Genomic DNA, 18,059 nt, shown 5'->3' with positions numbered 1-18,059 from the left:
ACCGCGAGATCAAGACCCGAGCCGAAGTCGGACGCTTAACCGACTGAGCCACCCAGGTGCCCTGCAACCGGGATTCTTCTACGTGGCTGACAGGAATGGGGATTTGTCACTGGTATGACAACTTGGGAAAACTGGTCGCTTTACTAAAGTTGAACACATGCCCACCCCGGGGCCCAGCGACTCCCATCTGAGGTGCACGCCCAACAGAAATGCGGATACGCACGCACCAAAAGACGTGTGCTGGAATGTGCGAGCTATCCTGTTCATCATTGTCCCAAACTCCCCAGAAGTCCACCACCAGTGGAACAGAGAAGCCGGCAGCTCAGGATACCGCACGGCCGTGGGAAGGGACACCCGTCACGTGGACGAATCTCGCACCACACGGGAAGAAGACACAGGGATGAGGCCGTTCGGAGGACATTCAAAACAACCTTTACTGTTAGAGGTCAGGGGAGTGGCCACCCCTCCTTGGCAGGAGGAGGTGGGTGGTAGTGTAGAGACGGGGGCAAAGAGGGGTGCAAAAGTGGGGGAGGGCTCTAAGATCCTCCCTTCGATGCAGATGCTGAGTGTCCTCTGTTTGCAAAGTTCGGTGGAGTTGTGCACCTGTGTGTGCTTTTTGTGTGTATGATACGTTAATAAAAAGTTTTAAAAAGTCAGCGCTCGTGCTCTGTCTCTCTCGGTCTCAAAAATTAATAAAACATTAAAAAAAAAAAGTCAGTGCTGTTCGGCCCTCCGCTCACATGCATTCAAGAAGAATCTCCGGGGGAAGAGTCAGGCACAGGTACGTTTCATAGGGTTCTACTGTGCGGCTTCAGGCAGGAACTGCTGACTTAGCCCGACCCGTTCGTTCTGGACGTGACCAACCCGTGACGTCAACGGACAGGCCGGCCTGTCTTTGTCTTGGGCTTTGCGGACCTTTACTGCAGTGTCAATGCTCCCAGCTAGGATGAGTAAGGTCCAAGGTTAAAAAAAGCAAATGTCCACCAGTTTCCTTTTGGAGCCTTGTGGGTGGGGTTCTTTGTTTGGCCCCAACATTCGGAATCCCTGTGACATGGCGGGTGGGGCTGTGGCTAAAAGCACTGCCTTTTGCGTCAGAAAGTTCTGGTTCAGATGTAAACCACCACTTGTACGTTGTGGGATTATGGACAAGTCCCCCAACCTCTCTGGGCCTCAGTTTCCTCATCTGCGACATAGCACCTGCTAGGAAGGTTGTGTGGGTACAGCAGGATGACGTCATTTGTTAGTGGAGGGGTGCCTGGCTGGCCCTTCGCCCCGCATTAAGAAATCATGCTATGGGGTCGGAAACCCAAAATCCTCCGAGGCGAAAGCGCCTTCGAAATTGAAATTCAGAAGAGTATTCAGAATGGACCAAGTGACGTTTCCAGCCCCCTCCCCCACGCCAGCCTGTGGGGATGGAAGCGTCTGGCAACGTGCCAGGAGCATCCCGGACGCTCAGTGCACGTGGCCGTGGGTGTTGTCCTTGCCACCTGATGATGCTGACATCTTGTGCCATTGGGTCTATCCCAGAAACAGGGGCCCTCTTCCCTGGCCCTGGAGGAAGGCTTCCCTCCGCTGTGTGCCTGCTGGGGCTTGTCCACATGCTTGCTTGTTTGCTCCCCTACCCTCTGCAGCCCAGCCGCACCCCACGGCGTCCCGGCCCCCCGCAGCTGGATCCCTGAACCACCCTGCCCCTGTGGCATGCTCTGCCTCATCTGCCCAGGCCCCTTACCCCAAACCCAAACCCCCTTCTTCCTCCCTCGTTTCCCTTGCTCTCGTTCCGTCCATCTTCTGCCTCCCTGCCTTCCCTTTATCCGCCCTTCTCCTCCCCCTCTTCCCAGCCTCCCTGTCTCCCCGCCTCCCCTCCCACTCTCCTCCCCCTTCTGTCAAGTCCCTCCTGGCTCCGTTCCATCCCCTGATTATCTCAGTGTCCCTCTCCCTTTGCTTCCCCGCTTTCCCCAATTATGTCTTCTTCTTTCTTTTCTTCTCTCACTTATGCCTTATCTTCTCCCCCCTTCACCTCTTCCTTCTTCTCCATCATCTCTGCACTTGCCTCCCTTCTCACGCCCCCCAGTGTCCCCGGCTCTGTCTCTTTTATTTCCCCCTGCTCGCTCCCGTTCCCCACCCTCTTTCCCCTTCTCTCTCTCTCTCTCTCTCTCTCCGTCCTGGGGAGTTCCAGAAACATACCCATATATGGCCTCCATGTCAAGGATCACAAACGACGACGTCACGTGAGGGCCAGCGCTCGGAGATGCTCTCTGCCGCGAGGTCCGTAATTGACGCGCCGCCGTGGAGGAACCGAAGGCGGCATGGCAGCCTCCCCCGGTGCAATCTTCAAACAGGAAATCCGAGATGCACAACATCTTATAGTTTGGCTTGCCATCACTGGTCATGCGGTGGGCCCGAAATAAACTCCCTGCTTCAAAGGAAAGTGCTTCAGGACTGCCTGGGCAGAGCGGCCAAAGCTCAGGGCCAGGGCAGGAGGAAAACTCAGGGAGGATGTTCTGAATTAAGGCACTCTCAAGAAAACCCTTTTTAGTTCCCCCGAATTGGGCCCCTGTTTCAGAGCCTAACAGGTAATGCATGCTTTCAACGTTCTTACACAGACCTCAGGGAAGGTTGCTTGGCTGGGACTTAACCACTGCGCTGCTTGGTCGTGATTCTTATCATCAGACCCCTTGCCTGCGTCCCTGTCTCTAGTCTCTTGTGTCACAAAGCATGCTGGTGACTTTCACTTTGGACCTGGGGGACGTGGAATCAGCTGTGTGCACACACGTACGCATTCTTCTGGGGGATGCTCACTCACAGTCTCACTCTGCGGTGCACTTCTGGACGTGGAAATGAAATGGGGTTATCGGTGTTGCTATTGTGGGTTCCGTAGGCCTTGGGCAGTATCCGGGGGGGGACAAGTGACTTTCAGAAAGGCTTTCAGGTCAGGTGAATAGATAGCTATTTTTATGCATGGGGGCATCAGTGTCACGTACGTCCATGGCGTGCCTCTGTGTGCACAGTTTTGTGGGCTGATAGCAGCCCGGTGCGGTGAGCTGTGTCTCCAAGCTGCTCGGGGCTTACGGGAGGAAATCCAGTCTGCAAACAGAGACTGACACCATGTAGAGAATGAGAAATGCTTTGTGAGATTTAACAGAGCGCTGAGGGAATGCGGAGACGCTAGAGTGCCTCGTGTGTGTGTGTGTGTGTGTGTGTGCACAAGGACATATGCAGGGAGGGGACAGCTTTTGAGAAGATGGCTGGATGGATGTCACCAGGCGGAAGGACAGGGCGAGGGACCTCCAGGTGAAGGGGCAGCTGGGGCAAAGGCAGACAAGTCAGGGTGGGTCTGGGGTGTCGGGAGGTGCCAAGCGGCTACAACAAAGGCTCAGGAAGTGGGGCAACACTGGCGTGGTGGGGAGGGAAGCCAGAGGGAGATGCAGATACCCCCGGCCTGGCGGGAAGATGGCACGTTTGCTGATTGCGTTGGAGCAAAGGGGGTTCAGGTGCGATCTGACTTTAGGCAGCTCCTTGGGAAGCCAGGGGAATGGAGGGGAATGAGGAAGAAGAGGGGCAGCGCTCCTTAGGGAGGACAGGTAAATGACGGAGACAGCAGGCAGGGCAGGGGCCACCCCCCTGCAGAGGGTAGCAGGACTCTCCGCCCATAAGGGAAAGCTGGGGTGTAAGTAAGGCAGGGGTGGAGAGAGCTCCCGGGACCCCGGACAGAGCCGGCTGGGGCCGGAAGAGCAGCCACGGCCCCTGCCCTCGGCATCCGAGGCCTGGGGTAGAGCAGGGGTGAGGCAGCCCCAGGCAGATGCCCCAGTCACTTCCAAAACAGTTGGATGGGTCCCGACAGCTGGTGGCAGGCCTGTTTACAGCTCGGCCTCCTCCGGGAGCTGGCGGTGGCCCCCACCTGGCGCTGTTCTCGTTTGCATCATCCATTCTTGCACAAACAGGTCAGGCCCTGAGTGCCCCGGGTCCTCCACTGCCCCCACTCCCGTGACCTCACGACGAATAACATGGCAATCAATATCCGCGAGCAATTCATCAGACACCTCCTGGGAGCCAGGCACTGGCCCAGTGCTTGAGGTGACTTCTCTTATTGACGCTTCTCAAGGGCATCCTGAGTTAGAGGTGATCATGACTCCCATTTTCCAGATGTGGAAACTGAGGTTCTGAGAGGTTAAGGGTCTTGCCTGGGGCCAGACAGCTAGGAGGTGTTAAGTTCGGGATCAAACCCTGGCCTCTTGGCCTCCAGGGTTCACATTCAAAGCCACGGCCTCCCTGGGGCCCAGCGCCGTGGTAAACAGACCCGCCCCTGGCACAGTCAAGGCATCATAAGGTCCCTGTATATTGTGGACAGGCTAGATCCAAGAGAGTTCTCCCGAAGGAGTCACAAAAATATCTCTGGACCCGCCCAATGTCCTTCCATTTCTGAGCTACAGAGGGTCAGGCTGCCCAGAGGAGGTGGCCGGTCGCAGGACTGGTTTGTATTTTTACCTTTTATCCTTAGCACCTTCTTTCGGACTAATTAATGCCCAGGAATATAATTGGCTCCTAACTTGCCTGATTTTTTAAAGAAAGGGACACAAAGGAGAGGGGTAGAAAAAGAGGAAAAGCAGGCAAACAGAGAGAAGAAGAAAAAGATTTCAATAAAGGCAGTGGGGGTGGGGAGCGAAAAACAGAAAGGAGAAAGACTTTGGTGAGACCCTGATTCAAAGATTTCCAGGCAGTACTGCGGTTGGATCCAGGTGAGGAGGGGGTCTGGGAGGGCCCTCCTGCCCCGCTGAGCCTTCCTAATGTGCAGACTGGAGCTAGGGTTTCCAGAGCCCCCGGCCCCCCGGGGCCAAGGTGAGGGCTTATGTTCTCCTGCTGCCCAGGACCAGGCTGGGCAAGGCAGCACTTGGGTTGCAGAAGGGCAGGGGCGATGGCTGTTGGAGTCTCGGACCTGGACCGGAAGGCCCCCTCCCCCGCCCCCCAGGCTGCCAGCACAGATGGCAGGGCCTGGCATTTGCCGAATCCTGGGCAGAAACTGGGTTGGGGCCTGGAATCCAGCACCCAGACCTGTTTGCAGCTGAGCCCCACTGGTGGGTCTGGCTGCAGTAGGAGAGGGACAGGAAGATGGGTCAGGAGACGTGCGGAGGGGGCTAGGGCCAGCCCCCTGCAGGGCCAGCAGGTGAGGGAAGAGCCTTCCGTCTGGGAGACTGAGGCAAAGATGACCGAAGGGCCCGGAGGTTCAAGTTTGGGGCCCAAAGAAATAAAATGGAAACCTGGCCTTCATCGATGCTCCTCTAAGCTGGTGCTCACGGCTCTGTCTCAGATTGTGGACCTTTGCGTCTGTGTGGAATTAATGCTTTTCCTTGGAAAACAGATGGTTTTCCACCCACAAACAACAACAAAAATTTTTTTCCATTGTTTTTCCTACTTCCCTCTCTCCTCACCCTCTTTCCTCCTGCTTTGGGTGGCTTCCTCAATGTACACCGATAAATAAATAAACCCCCAAGACTGGTTGTCAGAGATCCACGCAGAGTGAGGTCAGCAAAGGGCGCTCACCTCCAGACCAGACGGGGCCCTGGTCTCCCTGGCCCATCGGATGGGCAGAGCCGGGTGGCATGGCTGAGCGGGAACAGAGCCAGCTTTGGACGGGTTCAAATCTCCGGTCATCACCTCCTACCTGGGTGACCTTGGGCCAGTGCCCACCCCTATCTCAGCCTCAGCTTCCCCTCCATACAATGGGGAGAGAGCCTGTATGGTGGGGGTGGGGGAGACCTGCCGCCCCCCCCCCCCCCAGCAGTTCCCCTTGGTAACTTCCAGCAATCCTGGCCCAACCTTGGAAGCCTAAAAGTCCTGGCCTGAGGGAAGCCAGGGGCTTGTAAACTGCATCAAAGTGTCGGGGATTAGCAGAGCTGGGAGGGACTTCTTAGAATCTTTAAGAGTCTGGACAAAAGGCTCAGAGTCCCCAGCAGCTGTGAGGCCCGAGAGCCAGCAGCCAGAGGCCTGTCAACACTGCTCCACTGCAGAAACCTACCCTAGGGCTTTGACCTGAGCCCCTCCTGGGGCCCCAAACAAAGTGGCCTGGATTCCACTCCCCATCTCCTCAGGGCTGGCTCACCCCCGGCAGAAACTTGCAGAGTAAGTGACCCCTGGCCGATGCCCTGAATACTCATTGTCAGAGGGTCCTATGAAAAAGAAGGGCAGGGAGGCCAGTTCTCAACCCACTGGGCCAATTGCGACCCAGGCCTCAGTCTTCCCTTCTGCACAATGGGAAGAGTGCTACCCCACCCCACCAGGTACTGGGAAGGTCAAATGGTGCAGTGGACCACAAATACCAGCTCCCTTTATGATTTAGTTTTTCAAGCAGTAGGACCCAGGAAGGGGAGAGAACATTTGAATGATTTACAGCCATGAGCCCTCAAGCTAGAAGCGTGTCTGGATTTTCTAGAACCCTCTACAGCCTGACGGAATGGCAGATCGGAGAGAGAAGTTTTGACAGAAACTTACTGGGCTTTGCATGGAGTGGGGTCAAAGACCCTGGGAGCCAAGTCCCCGCTTGCTCGCATGGCCCCAGGCTGTCAGGATTGCCTCGGGCCGAGGCTCATGTGATCTTTGCAAGAAACTGAAACTTTTGCAATTGGCAGATGGGTAGATTATGTATTACATATACCGTATACGCTTGTAAAATAGATGTGCACGTATTCCCATGTACACATATACACATAGACCTTCTGATTACATACATGCGGCCTTCAATGTGACTCCGGCCTTTCCTCAAACCCACAGAACAGAGGGATGCTGCTGACGGCTACATGGGGGGAGGACAACGGTCAAGTCCGATGCTGTAGGCTTTCGTCTCTTCCTTGTCAGTTTCTCCCTGATGTGCCTCTGTTTCCTCATCTGTAGAATGGGAACAACAATACTCTTATCACAGATTTATCAGGCGGCTCAAACTCACAACGTGTGTGAGACCATAAATTAACTGCAGGGGAAGGCATTAGGGGGTGGTTTCGCAAACACACATTGCGATCGGCAGTGACAGATGTACGCGACAGTGTGCTGTGTACGAGCTAAACCGAATGGTGAACACGCCCCTCTCACACCTGAGAGACGCTTGTGGACACCGAGGAATACTTATGCCACACCTGTCATTTGTAGGCTGTCGCCTCGTATATAAATTCAAACCCGCGACTGAGAGGAGAGTGGAACAGGTTGTGACTCCTTCCCGAAGCTCCTAGGACAGCGGGTGACGCGAGCAGGAAGGGCGGAGGGGGCAGGAGGGACCCTGGGGAGCAGAGGATTTGCAATGAGGGGACAGAATCCAGCCTGGGTGCTCTGACCCCATCACTGACCCAGCCACCCGGTCGGCGGCCACAGCCACAGCCACAGCTTTACCTCCCGACCACAGCTGTCAAGAGAAGGCTGGCTCGCTGTTGCTGTCGCTCTTTTTAAATGGAGGACGGTGTAGGAGAATCCAAGCCCCTCAGAAGGCGCCTCCTTGGAAACTGCCAACTGGGAACGAGGTCCAAGCGAACGTCGTCCCAGCAGGGATGAGTCAGAGCAGAGAATCACAGCATCTTGGGAGCCATTGAATGACATTAGACGATTTTCCTGGGCCACTGGCTGCGTGCCAAGTGCTATTCTCCGCATGTATACACGTTACCTCATTTCATCTGATGACGCTTCCAGGGGCTGTATGCTCTGATTATCTCCATTTTACAGATGGGCCAAGTGAGGTCCCCGGGGTGGGGGAAGTAACCTGCTCCCCATCGCACAGCCAACAGGTGGCAGGGCCAGGGCTGAACCCGGGCGGTGGGACACCCGTGGCTGCACCACCTGCCGGTGCAGTGATCTTGACAACAGCTCCGCTTCCAAGGTTTGACTCATTCATTCATTCATCCAGCATTTAATAAACATCTACTGTGCATCTGGCCTTGGGTTACATCCTGGGGTCATGACACGAATGTGATAGAGTCATGCAATTTGGAAGTTTCTGGATTCTATGGGGAGAGAGGCCCAGAGCAGGCCATTAGAGCAATGGAGGCAGCTCTGGATGCCTCAGACATCAGATCAGGGAGGCTTCCTGGTGGAAGAGATGCTTGAACGGCATCTGGAAGGACGACTGGCCATGTGACAGGCAGGGAAGGGCCGGGAAGGTGGATGAGCAGGGTTCCGTCTACGAACAGCCTCACATCTGGAAGTGGCTTGCCCCGTTCATACTCCTGACCCCGGTCCCTGGTTGAGAGGCAGCCTGGGGTGCTGGATGATGGCTGCCAGTTCCCCTCCTTGGCCCATGCCCTCCCAACCATGCCCCCATCACCAGTTTTCCGATAAGACACCGACGGAGCCACTCCTCTCACCGCAGCTCCCAATAGCCCTGGGACCCTACCCTCCGCTCCGGAGCCACTGCCCAGGCAGCCCCTGGCTGGCAGCAAGCTGGGATCTGTGGGAGGGAAGGGACTGAGGGCAAGAAGGACCGCTTTGTAAATGCTATTGTTTCATCCTCAGCACAGCCCTGCAAGGGCCCACGTCTGTGTGCCCATTTCACAGATGGAGAAACTGAGGCCCAGCTTAGAGGAACACTGACTATGGATGGGCCGGGTGCTGCTCAGAGTGCTTTGCATGTGCTAAGTCAAGGAACCTTCAGAGTCGCTGTTGTCCCATTTTACAGATGCCACCTGGAGAGAGAGCTCCACTGGAGCCAATGTTTGGGGTGTTGCAAAGGGGGCAAGAGAGGGGCCCCCGGAGGCCCCAGGGGTGGCCCTGGTCTCTCCTTTCCAAGCTGGTCTTGGACTGGCTGCCCTTGAACTCCCCTCCCTCTGCAGGCCCCTCGTTTCCCCGGGTAAAACCACCAGCCTCCTGCTTTCTCTGGGAAAGGGCTATTTGTTATCCCAACCAGCCTCCCAAAAGGTCCCTAGGGAAGGCTGGCCTCTCTCCAGGACTCAGGCCTAGAAGGTGGCCCAGCCCTGGGCAGAAGCCTCAGAAATCAAGCTAGGCAGCATGCAGAGAAAGGAAACTGAGGCCAGAAGAGGGACAGGGCATCTCCCAGGATCAGTGTCCCTCTCTCTGACATGACATAGGCACTCTTATTAAGTCCGTTTTATGGACAGAGAGCTTGGGATTCTAAGGGATCACACAGCTAATCACTGGCAAGGCTGTGACTTGAATCTGGTCAAGCTGACCCCACAGGCTGCTTTATAACTGCCCCTGCCGCTGAGACCGAGCAGCGCCAGCCGCCTCCACCCCCCACCCCCACCTCCTCCGCCAGGAGACAGACCCCAGTGTCCCTGGCAGGCATCCCGGGCCTGTAACTGCTTAGGCCCAGGGCTGCAGAGTCCCCTCCTGAAGCTCTCCGGGGCTGAGACCCTCTCCCCCGGGGTCCCTTCAAGGCCATTGTCTACCTCGCCTGTCTGTGTGCACCTTCCTCTGGGTAGGTCCAGGGCCTGATGCGGGCTCCCTGCCCCGGTGTAGGTCTGGCATCCTGGCTGGATGAAGATGGCAGTGTTACCCCCGCCTGGTCCGAGCCGATGCGCGTGCTGGTTACTTGGATGGCGTTCCTGGAACACCGGAGCTCCAAATCCCAGCTTTCCAGCTATCTGTCCTTCCTTGTGTGAACCTTTTCCTTCCCCTTCCTGAACCTCAATGGCCTCATCTGTAAAATGGGAGCAACCACACAGGGGCCTCAAGTCCTTTCAGGAGTGGAGGTATAGAAGAATTAACGTCAAGCCGAGGGAAGACGTTCCTGCTTTCTAGAGCTGTTGTCAGGACAATGCCATGAAATAACTGACAAGTCTCTGGATGCCACCAGACCTGTTGGGGAGGGTCTGGGCCACACCTGTTGGGGAGGGAGTCTGGAATTGGCTGTAGGGGACTGACAGGTCCAGGTCATGCTTACCTGGCTCCTCCCACAAGCGTCTGGTCAGGAAAGGGGCCCAGGAGCTGGGTGCTGTCCTTACGCCTCTGATCAGCTCATGCCAGGCTGCAGGGCCAATGGCTGCGGGAGGGGGTCCTGTCGACTGCTTGCTGGGCCTCCTACCCAGACACTGCCCCCGCACAGGCATCGGCTTCTAGAACGTGGTGAAGTGGGTGGTCTCATTCCCATTGTTACTGATAAAGGAACTAAGGCCCAGCAAGGGGAAGTGATTTAAAGAAGGTCACACAGCTAGTAAGTTGCAAATTGAAACTAGACCTGGGGCTTCTGACATCCGGATCTGAGACCCTTCCCCTACCACCGGGTTCCTTATTTCCTCATGACTAACGCTAAGCTCTTTGCATATGGTAGACCTGTTAAGGTGGCCATAGGGGACCCTTGGGGACAGGGAGTTTGGGGGTTAATAGCACAAACACAAACCAAATGTCTCACTGAGTTGTAGAGGCTAAAGAACCAGAACAGCACTTGGAAACCCAAAACTCTCTGTTTGCAATGGGAAACTGAGGCCCAGAGAGGGGCAGGGACTTGGCCAAGGTCATACAGCACTCTAGTATCAACATGGCTACTATAACCCAGGTCTCTGTCTCTCTCCAGTGTCTTCCCCCTTGTCAACCTGGCCTGGAGCAGATGCCCTCAGATGGGGGCACAACGATGCCAGGCCAGGCGCTGGGCACCAGCCCTTCCGGTCAGTGTAGCACCACGTGCGCTGATTCCTGCCTTGTGCCAGGTCGGGGTGGGTCGAAGCCTGACCCTGGCCCTGGGGCAGCCAAGGGGGTCACCTCTCACTGGGCAGAGCCCATTCCCCACCCTCCCGAAGGTGAGCTGGGCCCACCCAGACCTCAGGCACAGGGAAGCAGGGCGCCTGGGTCAGCTGGGCTGGGGACCCACCTGGTTGCACAGCGCCCCTGTGGGGACCAGAGGATCAGAGGACGCGCTCTAGGCCATCCTGATATTTAACAGGTGGAAAAATCGAAGGCCAAAGAGAGGAAGAGAGGTGCTCACAGTCCGTTGTTATGTGAACCTAAATCTCTTGATTCCCCGTCTTTGGCTATTTTTACGATACACAAAACTAATGTTGATGCTGCTACAAAAAATCAACATCCCAAACATCAGACACAAAATGATTCTGAGGTCACAATGCCCCTTCCCCTCCTCGAGTGTGGAAAACCAGCATGGCCACCTGACATGTTGATCGAGAAAAGGGTTCTCGGCCCTGGCTACGCACTACAATCGTTAGGGAAGCCTGGAACATTGCAGTGCTTGGGCCCCAGCCCTGGAGGCTTTGAGTCCATCCATCTCGGGTGAGACCAGGGCCTTGGCATGTTTTCAAGACTCTTGGCCAGACCTGAGAACCATACTTTAAGATGATTTTGACTGCATAAAAAAAAAGCCCAACTAACATTTGCTTAAAGCAGAAGGATCTTCAGTCTCTACCTATCAAGCCAGAGAGGGCAGACCAGCATTGGTTCAGGAGGTCAACAATATCATGAAGGACCCAGAAGACCTAACAACGTTCACTCTGTCAAACTCATGGTACCGGCACTTTTCCCCTCATGGTTACAAGATGGTTGCCGCTGCTCCAAGCATCAAGTCCTCCAAACACAAAGCAGGGGTGTGGGTGAGGAGTTATTTTCCCCACTGCTGTCTCTTTTATTAGGAAGATGAAGTTCTTTCTAGGAGGCCCCAGCAGAATTTTCTTTATGTGTCTTTGGACAAAGCTAGGCTATAGATCCACCCTAAACGAGTCACTGGCCAAGGGGGTGAGATCATTCCAACTGGCTTGGAATAATCATGATTCATCCATGGGAAAGGGCACTCTGTTGTCCGAAGAGTTCTGCTCGGGCACTGCTCTGTTGTCTGTTGTTCTGCTGTCAGAGGAGACGGGGGAACTGGCTGTTGGGTAGGCGGTCATGAGGGTACAGTAAACTTTAACCAGGCATTCTCTTCCCATGGCCTCGGGAAGGGGACCCAAGGTCAGGTCCACACGTGAACTACTGACCACAGCCCAGAGGGAGAAGTTGTAGCAGCAGAATACTTCTTGGAAGAAACTAGGCAGGCATCCTGGAAGAAGAGGCACACTCGATCTGGGCCTTGAGGAGTGACAAGGGATCCTGAGGAGTGCAGAAAGGAGGAAGATGAGTCGGCACAGCCCAAGCAAGGGCGCTGGGGTGGGAGCCGCAGGTGGGTTGGGGGAAAGGTGCGTCTTCGCCTTACCTGGAAGGTCAGGTGTGCTGGGGGCATGGGTGCAGGGAGAGTAAGAAATGGATTCAAAGGGCTGGAAGTCCCGGGCAACAGGTGCAGGTAGAGGAGGGACTTGGTGAGGTCTGGGGTGTGGGTCCTCAGAGGGGACGGTGGGTGGGTGGGGCTGGGACACCGCCGTGAAGGCCACTGCCGAGGCAGGCAGGAGGAGATCCGGGCCTGAGCCAGCCAGGACGGGTGGAGAGAGGCAGACAGAGGCGAGTGATAACCAGCGAGACTGAGGCAGGGCACAGAGTCATTGTTCCCAAATGCCTGTGTGCCGCTCGCTCGCGAACCTGCTGTCTTCAGACCTGCAGCCTCCTCTAGCTGTGCTTGAAAAGCCCAGACCTGCTTAATAATAACTTTGCTAGTGCCGGATGGAGAAGTCGTTGTGACCCTCAGGGCTGTTACCAGAATTAGAAGGGTATCTATCAATATCAGGGTATTTTTTTAAAATTTTTTTAATGTTTATTTATTTTTGAGACAGAGAGAGACAGAGCATGAACGGGGGAGGGTCAGAGAGAAGGAGACACAGAATCCGAAACAGGCTCCAGGCTCTGAGCCGTCAGCACAGAGCCCGATGTGGGGCTCGAACTCATGAGCCATGAGATCATGACCTGAGCCGAAGTCGGCCGCTCAACCGACTGAGCCATCCAGGCGCCCCTCCTGCTTTATTCTTTATTCTTCAGTTTTTCTCCTAAGTGGTGGTTTCCAGTCACCTGTGGAGCTTTTCAATAGAGGTGTCATCCCTGGGCCACACTCCCAGAGATTCTGACTTCATTGGTCTGAGACAGGGGGTCCCAAGCACCAATACTCTTTAAAACCTAGTTTGTATACTTTTTAATGATTTTACTTTTTTATTCTTTTTTAAAATTGTTATTATCCCTTTCCAATAGGCTCCATGCCCAACATGGGGCTTGAACTCACGACCCCGAGATCCAGAGTCGCGTGTTCTGGACCGACTAGAGCCAGCCAGGCACCCCTACTTTTTAAGTAGATGTGTTATTGCAGTATGATGTGCTCACAGAGGTGTGTAAATAAAGATCACGCTTGAACAGGTTCCTCGCAAAGAGAACCGACCAACCATGTTACCACTTAGCTCAAGAAATACCAGGGGTGCCTGGGTGGCTCAGTCGGTTGAGCGTCCGACTTTGGCTCAGGTCATGATCTCGCGGTCTGTGAGTTCCAGCCCCGCGTCGGGCTCTGTGCTGACAGCTCGGAGCCTGGAGCCTGCTTCAGATTCTGTGTCTCCCCCTCTCTCTGCCCCTCCTCTGCTCATGCTCTGTCTCTGTCTCTCTTTCTGTCTCTCTGTCAAAAATCAATAAACTTTAAAATAAAATTAAAAAAAAAAAGAAATACGGTGTGGTTGGCTCCCCAGAAGTCTGGCCCATATGTCTTCCCAGTTAGTAACCACCAAAGGTCACCGTCGTGACTCCTGTCACCACAGTTTAGTCTTCCTGTGCTGGCACTTTGTATAAACGAGTCATGGATAGATGCTCTTTATGATCCGACTTCTCTCGCTCGCTATGCTTTGTAAGAATCGTCCCATTGTGTGGAGTGGTGGTTTGTCTATCTTGTTGGTGCATCATGCGAACACACCCCAACGCGGTCACCCATTCAACACTCAACCCATTCAAATGTTCAGAGACACTTAGGTAGTTTCCACTCAGTTTTCTTACGAACGGCACTGCTATGAATATTTTGGGGCTTGTTTTATGGTGAATACACGTACATGGTTCTTTTGACCCCAGAGCTGGGACTGGAATTTGGGGGTCACCGGATGCGTCTGTTCAGCTTTGGCAAATGCCATCAATTTTCCAAAGGGCTTTTTACCATCTGATACTCCTACCAACGGTGGTGGGTGATCCGGTCGCTTCACGTGCCCTGCCCCCACCCCCCACCCCCCACCCCCCGCTATTGCACATCTTTTCCATGCGGGCCATTCTGTTGGGTAGACAGTGGTGTTGTATTAGGATCTTAGTCTGAACGGCCTCCCAAACAAGTGGGAAGTCCGGCATCCTTACATCTGGTTCTCGGCCACTTGGATACCCTTGGGCATCGGTTAGCTGGAGCCCCAAGGATGCTGTGTCACGAAGCACCCCAACTCAGCACTTATTCTCATGCTGTGGGTCTGCGGGTCACCGCAGCTGGGCTGACGTGGGCTTCTGGTTGCAGTCTCGGCTGGGAGGGGCTCCCCTGTGCGGGTTGGGCTCAGGCTGCCCCAAGTAGGTCCACTCTGGGGCCCGGCTAACGGGCAGCGGCTCCGGGGCGACACAGACCCCACTGCACGTGCACATGTCAGTAGCCGCTTTTTCAGGTTTACCAACGTTCATGGGCCAGAGGAAGTCACGGGGCCAAGCCCGATCTCAGCGGGGAAGGGAACAGGGATACCCTTGCCTCCGGGGAGCGGGGAGTGAATATTTGCTAAACACACCAAATTATAGCACTGGTATTTGGGGTGGTTTTCAAACGGCCTCATGAGTTCTAATGTTCCGCCAGGGCTGAGAACTACTGACCCACGGTCACACTGCCTGTCCGCCAGTCAAAAGAGAAAGCAGGCTTCGTTGATTTGACTTTATTTCCGAAAATGAGTTGATTCAACCAAAGTCCACTTCTCCCCGAGGCAATTTCTTTCAAGAAGAGAGTCCTTGGAATTCACAGGGCAAATCGTTTTAATGATTGATTTTAACTAGGTCTTGCGGACCCAAGGGGCAGGCCCATGTCTGATTGATCTCTAACGTTCTCAGCCCCGGCCCAGCACAGAGACCAGGAGACGTGCTGGAATGGGAGGTTGTTGGAAGGAAGGAACATAGACAGTGTTGTGTAATCTCGGTGACGGCAGGGATTTTTGTCCGTGGGCATCATTGTTATATCGCCAGCACTTAGAGGCACACCTGACACGGAGTAGGTGCTCAATAAATACTCTGTCAGTTAGTGAAGCATGCATGCACGTGTAGACAAGCTGTCTGGGATGGAAAAATGAATGGTGGGCAAGCGGATGGTTGGTTGCATAGAGAGATGTAAGAGCGGGTGAATGGGAAGGTGGGTGGATACGTGGACAGGTAGGTGGACAGATAGATCAGGGGACGGGTCACGATCGGTTGGACGGATGATTAGGCGGTTGGATGAATGGACAGATGTAGATGGGTAAATGAGTAGGTGGGTGGACAGATGGCTGCACGGGAGAATGAATCAACGGGCAGATGGGCGAACGAGCGGATGGATGGCTAGACAGGTGGGTGTGTTGATGAGCAGACGAGTGGATGGAGAGATGGGGAGCTGAATGGATGTTTGAGTGGATCACGTGACAAAATGAATAGATAAACAATGATCGTGAGCTTGCCAGAGGAAAGCACAGCCTTCCCTGCTGGTCAACATAACTCTCTTGCCAAACTGTTAGTGACCAGGATGGTTTCGGTCTCGTCACAGGGCTTTCTGACTTACTGCTTTCTCCTCCCCTCGGAGTGCCTCTTCTGGAGGCCGGGGTGAGAGGCAGAAGAGAATGACCATGGAGATCAGCGCTCGGGGCGGACAGCGTACCATCGGGAATGAGGAATACAGCCTGTATAGCAGCCTGAGCGAGGACGAGCTGGTCCAGATGGCCATTGAGCAGAGCCTGGCTGACAAGACTCGGGGCCCAACCACGGCTGAGGCCACTGTGTCCACACGAGCCAACCGCCAACCTGCCCATTTCTACCCATGGACCAGGTGAGCGAGGAGAAGCCAACTAGGATACCCGTGAGGTGCAGATCCCAAACGCTGCTAACCCAAGACCAAAGCCTCGGTCTGTAGGGTACCTTTTTACAGCTTAAAGACTCACGTTTGTTATCGAAACTTACCGAGGTTTGACAGGCCAGGCACTCTAGTAGGCGCTATACTCGTTTCGCCTCATTTAACCCTCTTAAAGACCTTCCAGGAGGCTCTCTGCTATATTCCCATTTTATAAACGAGGACACGGAAGCTCAGGGCTGGTAACTAGTCCCAGGTTGCACAGCTAGTAGATGGTGTTGCGGAGACTGGAACGATCCGGTTCCAAAGATCATGGCTCGGCTTTGTACCACTGGCTTTATATGTGAATGCGGTGGGGTTGATGTTCTGAGTCCTGAGCAGAGCTCCCCACCTTACCGATGCAGTCTTCCTGGGAAAACACGTCTGAGAAGCGAGGGACATTTGCCCAGCAGAGTCACCCATTCCTCCTTGGCTCTGGCTCCCCTGTCTCAGCAGGACCTCAATGGCAGGACCTCCTGGGGCAGCACCGTAGAAATATGATGGGAGCCACCCCCGAAGTTCCACACAGGCAATTCTGAATCTCCCAACAGCCACACTACAAACAGGAAGACAAAGAGGTGAAATCAATTTAGGTGGAAAATATTATCATTGCCACGTATCCTCAATAGGAAAATTACGAAGGAGACTTTTACGTTCTCTTTGTCCTACCAAGTCTTTGGAATCCAGTGTGCGCTTTGCCCTCACAGACCATCTCAGTTCAGGCTAGCCGCATCGCCACGGCTCACCAGCCACATGTGGGCAGCACAGATCTAGAGGGCACCTTCTTTGCAGGAGGTGGGAACCAGAGAGGTAATCAAGCATTGGATCTTAAGATGCTTTTAGGAGGGAAAGCTATGTTTAAAAATGCTCTGTTCCTCACTGAATCTAGGTCAAGTCCGTATTTGGGGGGGGGGGGTGGTGGTGGGTGGAATGGTTATGTTCTGTGGCCTCAGGACATGGGCCTCGAATCTCATTGTCTCCAGGGGCGCCTGGCTGGCTCCGTCAGTGGAGTGAGCAGCTCTCAGGGTCGTGAGTTCGAGCCCCTGGTGGGGCATGGAGCCTACTTAAAAAAAAAATCTCATTGTCTCCAGCAGCCAGCTGACTTTCTGTGTGGCCTTGGGCAAGCCCCGTAAGCTCTCTTAGCAACAGGGGACAGACCGTCTCTAATATCCAGTCTCAGGTGACAGGGTTAAAGGTGGGTGGTGGTACATCCCAGCCCTGTCCTGATGATAGCCACCAGGCGTTCCCCAAAGTGACTTTGGCCCTTGCTGAGGCTGGACCTCCTCTGCCAGGCAGATTGGGCAAAGACTCGGGCTGCCCTACACCGAGGAACCTCTTCTAAGGGGGAAGATGGGCAGCCGCCTTGGGCGGCGGGAAGGAGTAGGAGGCACCAGGTTACTGGGCTGCACCTTGAGGGTGTCCCATTCTGGAACCCAGCCTTAGAAACAGAAGTGACTTCATGGCCGGTGCTCTGGGAGGCCCTGGTTCCTGTTCCGGCTGGTTCATCCTAAGTCAGACCACAAGTTCCTCTTTCTCAAGAGGAGATCAGATAGAGAGAACATCCCCTGGGGTATCTGCAGCCTTCTCCCCAGTGTGGGGGGGCCCCACCCCCCGGCCTCCTGGGGACACTTACAAATGTTAGAACGGAGTGGGCTCGTGGGGTCCGGACCCTGACCTCCTCTTTCCTCTGGTGGGCAAGGAAGGACAGACCCACCATGGGACACAAACCCTTATCCAGCCTCCTGAGACAAAAGCTCTCACAGAGGAAGGGAAATGACTTACCCAGGGTCGCACAGCCATCACCTAAGTTCCAGGCACAAGTAATACAGGGGAGGGGATTCACCCTGCACCTTCTCACTCCTGATGGGAGCTGAAATCTCCCAGATTCAGCTCTGCCCTTTCATCTCTGGAAGACGGGCAGGCTTGGGTCCTGCTGGGGAAGCCCATGCCTCCCCCACCCCCCGCCCCGCCCCAGATGCACACTGAGTGCTTTCCATGCGCCCAGCACACAGCCTTTCAGCTAATCCTTCCAAAAGCCGCGCAAGGTGGACATTTCTGGGCTCGATGTTATAAACGTGCACACAGCAGGACCAGGAACAGAACCGACGTCTGTCCCGCTCTGCCGCTCGGACGCTTAACCAGC

General features: G+C 54.8%; 1 protein-coding gene across 4 annotated transcripts in view; it reads left to right on the top strand.

Annotated features, from left to right (window-relative positions):
- The first annotated feature begins 1,864 nt into the window (after positions 1–1,864).
- ASB2 (ankyrin repeat and SOCS box containing 2) overlaps positions 1,865–18,059 on the top strand; it is a 42,933-nt gene continuing 26,738 nt past the window's right edge. The window contains exons 1-2 of one of the 4 annotated variants that reach the window (XM_042990450.1): positions 1,865–2,573; positions 15,578–15,856. In XM_042990450.1, coding sequence (XP_042846384.1) covers positions 15,651–15,856 — 206 coding nt within the window. In that variant the 5' untranslated portion in view covers positions 1,865–2,573; positions 15,578–15,650. The other 3 variants (XM_042990448.1, XM_042990449.1, XM_042990452.1) reach the window with 3 other exon arrangements.

This window comes from Panthera tigris, chromosome B3, assembly GCF_018350195.1.
Source record: "Panthera tigris isolate Pti1 chromosome B3, P.tigris_Pti1_mat1.1, whole genome shotgun sequence".
Lineage (NCBI taxonomy): Eukaryota > Metazoa > Chordata > Mammalia > Carnivora > Felidae > Panthera > Panthera tigris.
This window is presented reverse-complemented; position numbering and strand designations above follow the sequence as displayed.